The sequence below is a fragment of the Bos taurus genome, chromosome 18 (genome assembly GCF_002263795.3).
Source record: "Bos taurus isolate L1 Dominette 01449 registration number 42190680 breed Hereford chromosome 18, ARS-UCD2.0, whole genome shotgun sequence".
In the NCBI taxonomy this organism is placed as follows: domain Eukaryota; kingdom Metazoa; phylum Chordata; class Mammalia; order Artiodactyla; family Bovidae; genus Bos; species Bos taurus.
This window is the reverse complement of record NC_037345.1, coordinates 63,525,592-63,540,471: the sequence shown is the minus strand read 5'-3', so window position 1 is coordinate 63,540,471 and position 14,880 is coordinate 63,525,592. Positions and strand designations below refer to the sequence as shown.

Below are 14,880 nucleotides of genomic sequence, written 5' to 3'. Positions count from 1 at the left end.
CATAAACTTCAGTTTTGCCCCATTTGGCAAATATCAGCTGTCTGGACCAGGGGCCCTTCTATCCCCTACTTCAACCTCGTTCCCAGACCAGGGATCAAACCTGAGCCCTCTGTGTTGGAAGCTTGAAGTCTTAACCACTGGACCACCAGGGAAGTCTCCGTTCTGAGGTTCTTCGTATATATTTCCAAATTACCTTCAACAATAGGGGACCAGTCTGCCATACCGCTAGCACTATGGGAAGGTCCCCACTCCACCTGGGAGAGTCACCTATTTTGAGAGAAGTTTAGTGAGAAAGACGTGAGCATTGCCGGTGCCAAAGAAATCGGTGGATTTTTAAAACAAGGATGGGTGGCTGAGGCTGACAATCGTGTTATCAGAAGGGGCAAGATGTCTGAGAGACAGCGGGAGAGGAACCCGTGGTCAGGAAGCGTCATTTCCTAGCTGACCCCCAGAGCACATTTCTGTGAGAAGCTGGTGAGTCAGAATGCGGTGGAGTCCAGGAGGGGTCAGGATGTTGAGGGCAGCCTGTGAAAAGCTTCGCTGGTGTTGATCGTGCCTTCACGCCGGGGCCTCAAGTGGAGTGACGTCAGGCGGGGGGCGGAGGGGGGTCGTGCTGATCCATCCTGGAGCCTGCAAAGGTGGGCGCGTCCCGGGGTCCCGAAGCCGACAGCAGCCAGGACGCAGAGTTCAAGAGACAGCATGGCCTAGCCTTTAACGGGTGAGTGGGCCAGAAGCTGTGGACATTTTTTTCAACCTTTTTTTACTGAACTATAGTTGACTTACAATGCTGTGTTCATTTTGGCTGTACAGCAAAACGACTCAGTTATACCCCACTGTCATCACTGTTGCTGTTCAGTCGCCGAGTCGTGTCCGACTCTTTGCAGCCCCACGAACTGCAGCACGCCAGGCCTCCCTGCCCATCATCAACTCCTGGAACTTGCTCAAACTCATGTCCGTTGAGTTGGTGATGCCATCCAACCATCTCATCCTCTGTCGCCGCCTTCGCCTCCTGCCCTCAGTCTTACCCAGCATCAGGGTCTCTTCCAGTGAGTCAGTTCTTTGTGTGTATATATGCACAATACTCTAAAAGCTCTCGTCCATTATGGTTTATCTTAGGTTTATCATAGTTCCCTGCGCTATACAGTAGGGCCTTGCTGTGTATCCATCCTATATATAAAAGCTTACGTCTGCTAATCCCAACCTCCCACTTTAGCCCTCCCCCAGCCCCCTCTCCCCCGCAACCACCAGTTTGTTCTCTATGTCCATGAGTCTCTTTCTCTTTCAAAGATGGATTCCTTTGTGTCATATTTTAGATTTCACATATAAGTTATTCCATATGGATTTGGTATTTCTCTTCACCTGACTTAATCCACTCAGTTCTCTAGTCGCACCCACGTTGCTGCAAATGGCATGATTGCGTTCTTTTTTTCATGGCTGAGTGGTATTCCATCGTATATACGGACCACATCTTCTTTACCCACTCCTCTGCTGGTGGACATTTAGGTTGCTTGCGTGTCTTGACTATTGTGAATACTGCTGCTATGAACATAGGGGGCCTGTAACTTTTCAAATTACACTGTTTACGTTTTCACTCTTTTGAGTTGGGCAGTTTCTAAAATCCCATGTTCGTGTGATGTGTGGTCCAGCGACTTCGCATTCGTCAAAGTCTGCTAAGATTTAAAATTTTAGAGCCATATTTGTCTTTTCAGTCTTATCAGAGAATTCTCTGCACATACACACAATAAAGGGCTTCCCAGGTGGCCCTAGTGGTAAGGAACCCACCTGCTAACGTAGGAGCCGTAGGGATGTGGGTTCGATCCCTGGTTTGATCCCTGGGTCAGGAAGATCCCCTGGAGAAGGAAATGGCCACCCACTCCAGTCTTCTTGCTTAGAGAATCCCATGGACAGAGGAGCCTGGTGGGCTACAGTCCTGGAACTGCAAAGAGTCGGACACGACGGAGTGCCTGCACAGCAGCAACACGTACAGTAGAGCAGCGAATAGGAGGTCCTCACGCGCTACACAGTCTCCCTGAAGCTTCCCTTCTCTTTCTGCCTGAGAAGGGAGGCGAGGAGAGACTTCCGGGGTGTGCGGCGGCAGGCAGCCTTCTTCCCTGGGGCTCAGCTTCGAGCAAACACCTCTGTCCACTGTGCTGAACGCTCCAGTGTCTCCCTCGATCCCTCCTTCCTCATCCCGGACCAAGATCCAGGGATCACAATAAAGCCTCTAAAGGACACAGGTGTGTGATTGTTGGGGTTGGGGATCTGGGTTGATTAACACGCCCTCTCCCTTTCCTGCCCAGAAATCGCCCAGTGTGGGTCCAACACTCCCCGCTTTCCCCCTCTCGCTTTCACCATCTCACACCGAGAAAAGAGGGGACTTGGGGGTCAGCATTCTGTTGTTGCCCTAACTCAGGGAGAGGCAGTTGGAGACATCCTCGTGTCTCACTGGCCAACTGTGCGATTGTGGGAAATTCTGCAGGTCTGCGGACTTTGTCTCCTCTCTGATGACCTGGTTGTACCTGGGTTTTGTTTGCTTGTTTTAGTTCTTTTATGGACTCTTTCAAAATCTGCTGTGTCATTTTGTGAGTGGAGTGGGGTCATACTATAGATCTGGTTACATTTCTATCTTTCTCCCAGCTGCTGGCTCCCCCCACCCACTCCTCATAGTGTTTTAAAGAAAAAGTCGTGATTCTGTGAGTACCTCTAGTTCATTGCCTCTGGCTTCAGGTAGTATTCAGTATAAAGCTGTAACTATTGATTTTTAAAAACCTCATCCATCTCATATTTAAATGCTTTCTTCTCTGTAATCAGCCTCTATGTGTTTTCATTTCAGTCTTCTAGCTTCACTGAGGCTTTCAACGGCTAAGTCAAAGATCCCTCTTGGTAAATGTTGCATTGCACTTGAAAATACATGGGTTATTCTTGAACATCTTTTGATATTGACTTCTAACGTAATTCCACAGTGATGAGAACGGACTCTATGATTTCAATACCTTTAGATCATAAAATTTTTGCAACTTGATTTATATCCCTGGATATGTTCCAGTGTTTCCTAGTTTACACTCTATGGGAATTTGAATAGAATTTGTATCCTACTGTTGTGTGAAAACTATTTAAATCTTGATTATGTTGAATTGGTTCATAGTGCTTTTCAGGTATACTATATCCTTCTACTTCTTTGTCTATTCATTCCATTAATTTTTGAGAGTTTGATATTGAAGCTCCATATGAAAATATTAATTTACCTAGTTAAAAATAACAGTAATACACAGTGGAATTTTTTATTGAAAAAGACCCTGATGCTGGGAAATATTGAAAGCAAAAGAAGAGGGCAACAGAGGATGAGATAGTTGGACGGCATCGCCATCTCAAAGGACATGAATTTGAGCAAACTCTGAGGAGGTGGTGAAGAACAGAGGAGCCTGGCGTGCTGCAGTCCATGGGGTCACAGAGTTGGACATGACTGAGTGACTGAACAAGTGGAACTCCAAGTAACCTTGTTCTGTATTTTCCAAGTCTCCTGTAAATGTGTTATCATACTTTAATAACTTAAAAAAATGTAAAAGAACACACACACAAAGCAAACAAAAAATCTCATACCAATAGATCTCAATGCTGGGTTGAGGATTTTCTGGGCTCCTTTACCACAGACCCCCAGGATGCAGAGCTTGTTGTAAGGATTGGAAGGACCAAGGCCATGCGGCTGGCAGAGCAGGGTGCTGAAGAAACGTGGCTGCTCACACCTGGTCCATGCCCCGCCCAGAGGGTGGCCCTCCACACCCGGGTGCCCTCCTCCACCAGACAGAGTAAACGTGGCCCCACACCTAACTAGCTGTGCTCAGGTTAACCTCTGACTTGGCAGGAGTGGTGAACCAACCCCTCTCCGTAACAACTGTTGGCCCGACTCAGTTTCACTTGCAAGGAGTTAGAGGAGCCCGGGGTTGGATGTCTTGTTTTTCAACACTGCGGCATGATATTATCAGGCTGCCCAGCGGAATCACTTTCCGGGGTTTGGACAACTTTTCCTGGACAGTGTGCAGGCGCCTCTCCCTCCCATCTGAGCCGTCCGTTGTGGACACCGCGCTACACAGGTCCCGCTGCGCGGGGCCGACACCGCAGTCCACGTGGGTCCCCTAGAGGGCAGGATGCGAGCCCCCGGATGCTGCTGCCACACCGCGAACCTGGGGTCCTCCACCCGCCTGCGCCCCCGGCCACCAGCTTCAGACCCCAACCGCAGCGTGGCCACACACCCCTCCGATGCCTCGGTTCCCCCATCTGTGCGGCGGGGTGACCACAGCGCTTGTCTCCTTGGGTTCTGACGATTAAAGCACTTGGTAGCTTTGAGTGCTTGAAAGGGGTCCCTGGGGGCTGGCACTCGGCACGCTATTGGCAGAGCCCCGTCCTCGGACCCCAGCTCCGGGGGAGACACCCCTATCTCCCCTCCTCTGGTCCCCTCGCCGGGTCTGGCTGCAGACATGGCCTCTCCAAGCCAACCTCCTCTGCCAGGCGTGGCCACACGGACCCCGGGCGTGGAAGGAGGCCCTGCCAGAGACCTTCCGCGAGGGTCACAGTTCTGCGGGCCGGAAGGGCAGGCCTCTGCCTTCAATTCCAGGGCCGGCCCCTTCCGGAGCGTTATTAGCCCCGTCCCACAAGGTGGACGCTGAGGCCTGAGCGCTTGCCCGAGGCACCCTGGAGACCACCTGGAGCCCCTGCCTCCACCAGCTGTTAACGGTTTCAGAGGTGGGGCCCGACTCCGGCTGTAAATGCCTGGGGGGTCCAGCTAGTCGCTTTCCCAGACTCCCTCGCAGCCAGATGGCAGGGCCCCGTGGCCTGGGTCTTGCTGGTCCAGGGGCTGGCAGAGCGAAGCGAGGGCCGTGACCGAGGGGGGTTCCGCCAGCAGCAGCCGGGCCAGGCTCCTGCACTCGATGCGCAGGAGCCCAGGGCAACTCACTCCGCCACCTCTCAAGGGCTCATGGAGTCTCTAGACTCAAGGGCAAGGAACCGAGCCCTGGTCTGCGCCGACTCCCAGGGCCCTGCCAGCCGGGAGGGTCCCCGGTGGGGCCCACCATGCCCCTCCCCGGACGACAGCTTGGACAGAATGCAGGCGCCGGGGTCTGCACAACTCATCAGCGGCTTTATTAACAACTCTCCAGACGCTAGCCAGCGGGGGTCTCCGGCGCGCGTCCCGGGAGCCGGCGTCTGTCCACCTCGGGCCTGCCTGACAGGCCGCTCGCAGCGCGAGGACCCCAGAGCTCGATCCCCCTGCCGGAACCCGGGCCGTCCTGTCGGAGCTGTGCCGTGATCCACCCGTCCTGGGAGGGGCAAGGGGCGGTCTCCCCGGGCAGGACAAGACCCAGTCCCCTCCCTGCAGGCTCCTCCGGCCCAGGGCCCTGCCCCTGTCCAGGTCTTCGTCTAGGCTCCGGGCCCGGGAGGGTCGGGGTGGGGAGGACCGCAAAGGCACCCTCGCACCGCAGAAGCTGCGAGGACGAGGGCGGGGCGGGGGCTGACCCGCAGAGTGAGGTTCAGGGCATCACGCGACAGGGCTCGGGCACTGGGGTGCGGAACCGGGGCAGAGGCGCCGGGCGCGCGGCCGGAGCTACCCCAGGGGCCAGGGCGGGAAGGGCGCGGCGCCCTCGGGGCCCGGGGCCGCCCCGCCTGCGCGCCCGTGGGTGCGCTGGTGGCGGAGCACGTGCTCACGGCGCCCGAAGCCCTTGCCGCACTGCCAGCACGCGAAGGGCCGGGCGCCCGAATGCGTCTTGCGGTGGCGCACCAAGTGCTCGCGCCAGTAGAAGGTCTTGCCGCACTCGCAGCAGGCGTGCGGCTTCTCGCGCGCGGGCAGCGGGCGCAGGGCCGGGCCCGGGCCGCCAGGGTGTGTGCCGCGGTGGCGTCGCAGGTGCTCCTTGCGCCGGAAGGCCTTGCCGCACTCGGGGCAGGCGTGCGGCTTCTCGCCCGAGTGGCTCTGCCGGTGGCGCAGCAGGTGCGCAGGCTTCAGAGAGGCCTTGCCGCAGTCGGGGCAGGACGCGGTGGCCGGGGCCGCCAGGAAGGCGGGCAGGCCGGGCGCCGGCGGGTCTGGCGGCGCCGGCAGGGGGCTGCCCGGCTCCTGCTTGTAGGGGCGCGCGGCCTGGGCGTCCGCCGTCGCCGGTTCCTCAGGTCTGGGGGCCGCATCTCCTGCAGGCAAAGGCACAGAATCAGGACGGCCATGGACTGGCTCATGGATGCCGGCGACAGGGTGGTTCATGGATGGGGGGTGAACAGGTGCAGGGACTGGGGGCAGGGTGGTTCATGGGCACAGCCAGGATGGATGGGCGGGGGGATGAGTGGGCACTGGGGGTGCATAAGCTGGGTGGGTGGACGGACTGGTTGATGGAGGGTGACCAGCTGGCTCAGGGATGGGGGGTGGACAGACCGGTTCACGGATGGGGAGGTGGAGAGACTGGTTCATGGGTGGATGGGGGGTGGGTGGACGGACTGGTTGATGGATGGGGGTGGGCTGGTTGATGGATGGGGGCGGGCTGGGGGAAGGATGGATGGGCCGACAGGTGGGGAAAGACAAGCTGTGGGGGGGTGGACAGAGGCTGCCAAGGAGGCGCCTGGTGAGAACCAGGGTGCAGAGCTGGGGTCAGGCTGCCAGGATGCAACCCTGGTTCAGCAGGCGCCCATCCCGAGTGGGTTAGTCTCTTCTGTGCCGGGGCTCTTGCTGCAGGGAAAGGCTGGAGACGCCGGGCTCTCGAGGCAGCCACGGGATGTCCGCACTGCGGGCGCTCCCGTCCTGTCTGACCCCCACCCCCGTGTGCCGGGCCCTCCAGAGTGGGGGCCGGCGCGTGGGTGTCTGTCCATTGAACGCATGAGTGATGGACAAGCGGGGAGCGTGGTGCGGAAGGAGGGGCTGCTCACCTGAGGGCGTCGCCCCACCGGCTTCCTCTTCCACGCCGACCCCAGAGCCTCCGGTCGCATCCTGAGGCGCCCTCGTCGCTGGTCCCTGGAACCAGAGACCCCACGTGGCCAGCTGAGAAGCCGGAGCCCCACCGCTCACCCTCCGGGTCCTGCTGCGGGTTTTTGAGGGCAGCGGCCGCCAGGCTAGGGTCCTCCGTGGACAGGCCCATGGAGAGACCCACATGGCGAGGCCCGAGACCTCCCTCTGAGCACCTCGGCAGCGGGTCCTCCAGCCCCCTGCAGCCTCCTGAGGGGCCCGGGCGGGCGCCCCTCACTCCCGACTCATGGGGCCGGCGGAGACCATCACCGTTTACTGCTCTGAGCCACTGCGCTTCAGGCGGTTTTGTTACCCGACAGACAGACCACTGATGGAGCCGCTTTAACCCTGCTTTTAGCCTCGATGCCCTGTGCCAGCTCCAAGACAAAACGCAGAAGGAAAACACAGACGCTACTTTCAACTCAGGACCAAATTAAGGAGCTTTTCCCAGCTGTCCCGTGGACGGCTCTGAGCAGCGTTGCCCGGCCAGAAGTCCATGTCCAGAGAGACTTCAGACCCACAACTTCTGGCTCCTTTACGCTCTTGTCGCGGCTCCTCGAGGAGTCTGTGTGGAGACATTTCTCCTGGAAAGGCCTCATGGACCTCCTGGTGGAGTCACTGGACTGCCTTTACCAGGTGGCTCAGTGGTCAAGAATCTGCCCACCAATGCAGGATACGTGGGTTCGATCACTGGGTCTGGAAGATCCTCGAGAGTAGGAAATGGCAACCCACTGCAGTATTTTTGCCTGGAGAATCCCACGGACAGCTCTGCCGCAGGGAGAAACTGGCCCCAGGCCAACTCTAAAGTGCTCGGGAGGCCAGTCACACTACAGCCCGGAGGCCCCGGGGCTGACCCTCCGGGCGCAGCAGGACCTGGGCTGCCCCAGAGAGGCCTGCCCTCTGCCCCTGCCTCCTGGGCGGGGAACCCTGGGCCGGCTGGTCCCGCCAGACTGGGTCCTGGGGCCATGCTGGGCGATATCAGGACCTAACTCACGGCAGCGGAGGCTCCGGGCAATGCGGGCATGCAGCTGAAGCCCCACCGCACCTCCGGGCGGGAAGCTCAGAAGCTCCGGCTGGGGCTCCTCCGTGTGCCCTGCCACATGCTGTCGCCCGGGGCTGGCAATGCCCCCTGGGTCCCAGGAGGACTCTCCTGCTCTCTCCCCGCCGTCTTTCCTCAGCAGTTAACCAGTGTCCTTCCGCCGGGACCAACCACAGCTGTGGGCAAGGCAGGGTCAGCCCTCAGGGTGGTCCACGGACCCTGAACTTGCATCAGTCGTCAGAAGGGTGGGTCTGGGGCGGTGTTAGTCGTGTCTGGCTCTCTTCGACCCCTTGGCCTGCAGCCTGGTAGGCTCCTCTGTCCTTGCCTGTCTCCCGAAGTTTGCTCAAGATTGCCTGTGCACCCACAGTCCCTTACCGCCAAGGCAGGCCTCACCCTTTCCCCCGCCGCCACACCACGGACCTCAGGGTGGTGTTGGGGGTGTCTCCATGGGGAGCTGGGGGGGCTGGGGGTGGGGGGGGGGCGAGCATAGGGGAGGGGGAGGGGGGACCCAGGGGCAGGGGGTGAGCATGGGGGAGGGGGAGGACGGAGGGCGGAGGGATGGGGGTAAGGAGGGAAGGGACAGGGGTGAGCGTGGGGGGAGGGGTGAGCATGGGGTAGGGGGAGGAGGGACGCGGGGTGGGGGAGAGATGGGAGTAAGGAGGGAAGGGACAAGGGTGAGCATGGGGGGAGGGGAAGGAGGAGCGGGGGAGGAGGGACCCAGGGCGGAGGGGGGGGGCAGGGGGTGGGCGAGGAGGAAGGAGAGAAGGGACGGGGGGGGGGGGGGGGGGGGGGGGGGCCGAGAGGAGGGACCCAGGGGGGAGGAATGGGAGTAAGGAGGCAAGGGACAGGGGAGGGGACAGGGGTGAGCGTGGGGGAGGAGGGGGACCAGGGGACCCGTGGGCAGGCGGAGGGCAGACCCCAGGCTCACCCACAGCTCCTCCAGCAGCGCCACGGCCTCCTCGCCGCTCTGTGGCCGGCGGCTGCACACCCAGGCCTGCACCTCGGTGGGCAGCGCGCTCAGAAACTGCTCGAGCACCAGCAGCTCCAGCATCTGCTCCTTGGTGCGCACCTCGGGCCGCAGCCAGGCCCGGCAGAGCGCACGCAGCAACCCCAGCGCCTCGCGGGGCCCCGGGGCGTCGCCCAGGTGGAAGTGGCGGAAGCGGTGCCACGGCGAGTCGGCGGTCAGGCCCTCAGCGGCGCCTCGCTCCTGCTTCACGGGGCCCAGGCCCAGCGCCTCCATGGGGCCGGCGGCGGGGTCACGGAGCCTGCAGGGAGCAGCCGCAGTCAGGGTGCGCTCCGGCAGGGCCCCCACGTGGGAGGGCTGGCCGCCCCATCCCGTGCCTCAGTTTCCCCCCCGCCCCGAGATGAAGGGCTCACCCGCTGCGTGTGGGCCCCTGTCCCTACTCTCCCCCACTCCTGCGTCCTCCCCGCGAGGACCCAGCGAGGCCGCGCGCACAGAGGCCGCCGGTGCCGGGTACCCGGGCCTTGTCATCAGCACCTCCGATGCGGGTGGTTGCACCCCGATGCCGCCGCACCCCGGAGACAGAGGCTGCTGGCTCCCAAGTGCTCCCCGCCCTGCCTCTCCCTCACTAACCAGGGTGGACACAAGCGTGTCCCCTCCACCCCTGGGGCTCATGTGGACTCTCTGGCCCCAACGTGACTGTACGCGGGGCCGGGGCTTTGAGGAGGACGTGGAGGTGCAGTGAGGTCGTCGCGGTGGGGCCCAGGGTGTGGCTGTCTTCATAGGACAGGGCAGGTCTGGCCCCGACCTGGGGGGACACAGCAGGAAGGGAAGGCAGGGTTTGCAGGCGGGGGAGAGGCCCTCGCCAAACCCCCATCCACCTGCACTGATCCCGGCCGGATCCCCGCCTCCCCAGCCACAAGGAGCAAGTGTCTGTGGTTGAAGCTGCCTGTTCTGCGGCGGTCAGGCCTCGACACTCACAGGGCTCCCCAGTCACAGTCTGGGAAATGCTGGGGAGTGACTGTAAGACCCTCCACCCTCTCAGTGGAGTCACTGGACTGTCTTCCCAGGCAGCTCAGTGGTCAAGAATCTGCGAGCCAATGCAGGAGACACAGGAGACCCGGGTACGATCCCTGGGTCAGGAAGAGCCCCTGGAGTAGGAAATGGCAACCCACTCCAGTGTTCCCATCCAGGGAGCCCTCTGCCCCCCACTTCCTTGTCCCCTTCCCAAAGTGGGGGACACAGACGGGCAGTGGCCTCAGTCCTGAGGACTGAAGACACGGAGCAGGGCTCCAGGGCGGGGTGATCTGGAATGGTCTGGGGACATTTCTGACATGGCACAGCTGGCATCTACCCAGCGGAGGCGGGGACGCTGCTGGGGACCCTGCAGGGCCCAGAACGGCCCCACCCCGACAGAGAAGGACGCAGCCCCCAAATAAACCCCGCCTGGAACCCCGGTCCTCAAACGGCCCAGGGACCCTGGCGTTCCTCTGGGGCTACCTTGAGGTGAGAACACGCTTCCTGACCCAGAGAAGTTACCAGCCCCTTTCCCTGCCTTCTCTCCCGAGCATGCGGTAGGCCTTCCAGGGGCCTCGCCGGGAGCAGTGGCGGCCATGGAAACCCAGCTGTTCAGGTCACACTGAGATGTGCAAAGACAAGTGATACCATGCTTCCAACTTTTCGTTTGGAAAACACGGTTATTCTTCATTTAAATACCATTATGGGGCGTGGGAAAAACTGGGAGATCGGGATTAACACATACACACCACCACATACAAAACAGAGAACTGATACAAAGCTAGTAAATAGCACGGGGAACCCTACTGGATACTCTGGAAGGACCTATATACGACTAGAATCTATAAGAGTGGATATGTGCATGTGTAACTAATTCACTTTGCTCTACAGCAGAAACACACTATTGTAAATCAACTATCCGTGGGTGCATGTTACGTTGCTTCAGTCGTGTCTGAGTCTTCGGGACCCCATGGACTGTAGCCCACCAGGCTCCTCTGTCCGTGAATTTTCCAGCAAGAAGACTGGAGTGGGTTGCTAGTTCCTCCTCCTGGGGATCACCCCCAACCCAGGGACTGAAGCCGCATCTCTTAGATCTCCTGTGTTGGCAGAGGGGCTCTTTACCACTAGTGCCACCTGGAAAGCTCCTTAAATCAACTACGAAAGTGAGTCATTCAGTCGTGTCCGACTCTTTGCCACCACATGGCCTATACAGTCCATGGAATTCTCCAGGCCAAATACTGGAGTGGGCAGCTGTTCCCTTCTCCAGGGGATATTCCCAACCCAGGGATTGAACCCAGGGCTCCCTTATTGCAGGCAGATTCTTTACCAGCTGGGCCACCAGGGAAGCCCTAAATCAACTGCACTCCAATAAAAAAAGAAAAGAAAAAAAAAATTAAGAGAAAAAAGTGCTATTTATGTTAACGTGGAAAAGTCAACTACTGCTATTTCTAAATGCATTAATTACTATTATGAGATTTTCTCAGCCTTACTTTCTGAGATGACTCAGAGATGTAAACAAAAGTGCTTTGGGGAGCATCTTCAAAAATTGTTTAAGATATAAAGGGGTCCTGAATTTCAAACCTTTGAGACCACTGGCCCACAGCCTGTTTTTAAACAAAAGTTTTACTGGTGCACAGCTGTGCACATCTGCTGTGTAGGGAGGATCATCTCAGACTTAAGCTGGTTTGATCAGCCAGCTAGTAAGTGGCAGGGACTGAACTCACACTGGCCTTAAAGCGTGGCTGCAAGGGGAGGAGCAGAGGGACAGAGTGGGAGATTGGGATTAGCAGACACAAACTGTTATACACAGGCCAGATAAACAAGGTTCTACTGCACAGCTCAGGATCCCAGTCCATCATGATATGGTTCATGATCAATCCTGCGATGAACCATCATGGAAAAGAGTAAGAAACAAGACCGCAGCAGTGTATAACTGAATCACTTTGCTGGACAGCAGAAATGTGAATCAACTCAACTTCCATAAATTAAGTTAAAAAAAAAAATGCAAAAAAGGGGGAGGGAGGTTCCAGAGGCAGGGGACAAATACATACCTACGGCTGATGCACGGTGATGAATGGCAGAAACCAACACACTATTATAAAGCAATTATGCTTCAACTTTAAAAAATCATAAAAAAATAAAGACAATAACCTAAATGTTAAAAAAAAAAAAAAGACGGAAAAAATAAATGAGAAGGCTCTGGGTGGAGCGTGCCTGCCTGGCTACCACTTTTAACCTGGCCAATGTTTTGCAGCCTCTTTCACCCAGATGCCAGCAGTGTCTCCCCAATTGTGACAACCAAAAATGTGTCCCGGAAACTTCCACGAGTCCCGGCGGCGGGGGCAAGGGCACAGTGGGCCCTGCTGGGGAGCCACCGGCCCACTGTACTAATATTTACTCAGACCAAAGGGCCACCTTCCCAGCGAGTCGTCCTAGGACAAGGCACACCACCTTTTACGCTCTGAATCTTCCGTCCCCGGCACTACAAAACGGGGAAAGTCGGACCAACCTAGACGTCTCAGGAAGTCAAGACGTACGGAAAACAAAGATGCTGCGGGGCGCGCGCGGGGGCGCCAAGCCAGCCTTCCACCAGCGTCCGCCCTGCCCACTCCCGTCTCTGTGCGGTGCCGGGGACACCGCTTCCAACAGAAGCGCCGGCGCTGCACCCAAGCACCCGCGGGAGCAGGGGCTGAACCCGCGGGAGCAGGGGCTGAACGGGGAAATAGAAGGCGGGCGGCGGAGCCGCCGCGGACCGCCAGGAGAGCAAACACAACCCTGCAGCGCGGCGCGCCCACCAGTCAGGCTGTCGGGGGGAGGGTGGGGGGCACGCGTCCCCAAGCAGGAGAAAAAGGAAGAGAGCAGCTGACCCCGGCCGGGGAAGGCGCAGCTCGGCCGAAGTGCCGCCGAGCTTGCAGAGGCCCGCGCGCCGGAGGGCCGCCCGCACCCCGCCCACCCCCTCCCCAGAGCCCCTTTTCGCAAACCTCTCCGACCCGGTCAGTCCCCGCCGGCGCCCCCAGACTCCCAGGCAGGGCCCAGCCCCCGCCCCAGCCAGTCCCCCCCCTCCCCCTCCGACCCTCCCCCACCCAGCCCCTCTCCGTCTCCAACTCTCCCTACCGCCCCCGGCGTTCTCCGACCCCGGGACCGCAACCCCCTCCCCTTTCCGACCCACCCCACCCTTCCCCCCTTCCGACCCTCCCCCTCCCCGCCGCGCCCCCTCGGTCTTCAACTCTCCCCGCCCCCCGCCGGCGTTCTCCGCCCCCCTCCCCCACCCCTCCCCCTCGCCGCCCCCCTCCGTCTCCAACTCTCCTCACCCCCGGGACCTGCACCCCCGCCCCTTCCCTCCCCTCCCCCTCTCCAACTCTCCCCGCCCCGCCGTTCTCCGCCCCCCTCCCTCTTACTTCCCCTCCCCCTCCCCGCACCCCCGCCGTTCTCTGCCCCCGGGACCCACACCCCTCCTCCTTCCCGACGCCCCCACCCCCGTTCGCGCTCCCAGCCCCCGGCTCCCTTTTCATCCCCTCCTCCACCTCCGCCATTCCTCCCTCCCCGGGCCCCCGCCGGCCCCCTCCCCGAAGCTCATCCCGCCGGGCCCCTCCGACGCCTCCCTCCTTGCCCCCCTTGCTCACCTCACTCTCCCAGGCGAGGCCCCCCAAGCCCCCTCGGCACCTCGCGCATGCGCACAGCGCTCACCAGGACTCCATGCCCCGGCAGGCTTTGCGCCAAACGCACCTATCCCCCTCCCCCCAACCCTCCCAGACGCCCCGCGGCCGCTTCCCCCCTGCAACTACCCCGCCGCCCTCACCTAGAACAACATCTCCCAGGGAGCACCGCGGCAAAGGCGGCCTCTCATTGGCCCTCGCCTAGGCGACCCCCCCCCGTGCCTCACGCCCGTCCACGGAAGGCGCCGCAGGCGCCAGAACTACATTTCCCAAGATGCACCAAGGCGCCGCCAGGTTTTGGACTACATTTCCCACAACGCACACATACGGGTCTTCGCCCGGGCCCGCGCGCGGGCACCCCACCACCCGACCCCGGGAAGGCGCAGGCGCGCCGAAGGGGCCGAAGGAGGAGGAGCCAGGGCGGCGTTGCCGTGGAAACCGGAGCGGCCCGTCAGGAAACAAGGCCCCTGCAGCCCAGACGTCGGTCGGCGGGGAGGAGGGGCCCGAGCTGAGCTCCGCGCCAATCAGAGCTGCGCGCTGCGTCTCCTTGACAACGGGCCGCGCGTCATCCTCCCTCCCCGCCCCACGCGTACGCAGCGGGGTTCGAGTTGGCCACGCGGCCGCGGTGGCGGGCCTCCGGGGGGGGGCTCCCTCCGGGGGCTGGCCATGGCGCCGTGCTCTGCCGTGTGAGCCTGGTGCGCGGGTCCTAGACTCCGTTTGCCTCCCCGCCTTTGAATCGGGGAGGGGGCTGTCTGCAAGGTCTCGACTGCCCTCCGGGGACCGGGCCGCAGTCTCCCCATCTCAGACCCGGGAAAGAGATGCACAGACGGGAACAAGACCGAGGCCGGCCCGGGAGCCGCACGGACCCCGGGCTCAGTCATCGCCCGGGGCCACACCTCGTGTCCTTGGGAAGAGTGAGGCAGACACGCCCCTCGCCCCCACCTCCGCCTCCGGGGCTGGTGCGCAGACGGGGTGAGACAGTGACTGGCGCGGAACCAGCGTTGACCAGACGGACACTTTCCCCCTGGTTTCACAAGTGGTCAGTGGCTGAGTCAGAACCTCCTGTCCGAGAGCGGGTGAAAACCATCCTCCTCACTGTGGCCTCACGGACCTTGGCCCACGCTCCCCTCTTGCCCATTGGTTTCCAGCCACATCGGAGTCTTTCCTGCTGACCTTTGTTCCCACTCACTTCCGATTGCCCACTCGACGTCTCCACTTGGATTTTTTTAAGAGGTAT

The 14,880-nt window shown here is 60.4% G+C and overlaps 1 protein-coding gene across 3 annotated transcripts; it reads right to left on the bottom strand.

Moving 5' to 3' along the window:
* Window positions 1-5,113: 5,113 nt before the first annotated feature.
* ZNF444 (zinc finger protein 444) lies at window positions 5,114-13,875 on the bottom strand. Of its 3 annotated transcripts, none has more exons than XM_024977910.2 (4): window positions 13,787-13,875; window positions 8,938-9,274; window positions 6,895-6,979; window positions 5,114-6,168 (listed from the first exon to the last, which is right to left on the bottom strand). In XM_024977910.2, exons 2-4 carry the CDS (start codon window positions 9,247-9,249, stop codon window positions 5,597-5,599), a joined length of 969 nt encoding a protein of 322 aa, XP_024833678.1. In that variant the 5' UTR covers window positions 9,250-9,274; window positions 13,787-13,875; the 3' UTR covers window positions 5,114-5,596.
* Window positions 13,876-14,880: the final 1,005 nt, after the last annotated feature.

What these genes read in the sequence shown, in the direction of transcription:
- ZNF444 (XM_024977910.2), bottom strand. Translation starts at nt 9,249, where the DNA reads ATGGAGGCGCTGGGCCTGGGCCCCGTGAAGCAGGAGCGAGGCGCCGCT. An exon ending in CGCTGCTGGAGGAGCTGTGG is followed by an intron (nt 6,980 to 8,937) that starts GTGAGCCTGGGG and finishes CTCTGGTTCCAG; the next exon opens with GGACCAGCGACGAGGGCGCC. An exon ending in CGGTGGGGCGACGCCCTCAG is followed by an intron (nt 6,169 to 6,894) that starts GTGAGCAGCCCC and finishes CTTTGCCTGCAG; the next exon opens with GAGATGCGGCCCCCAGACCT.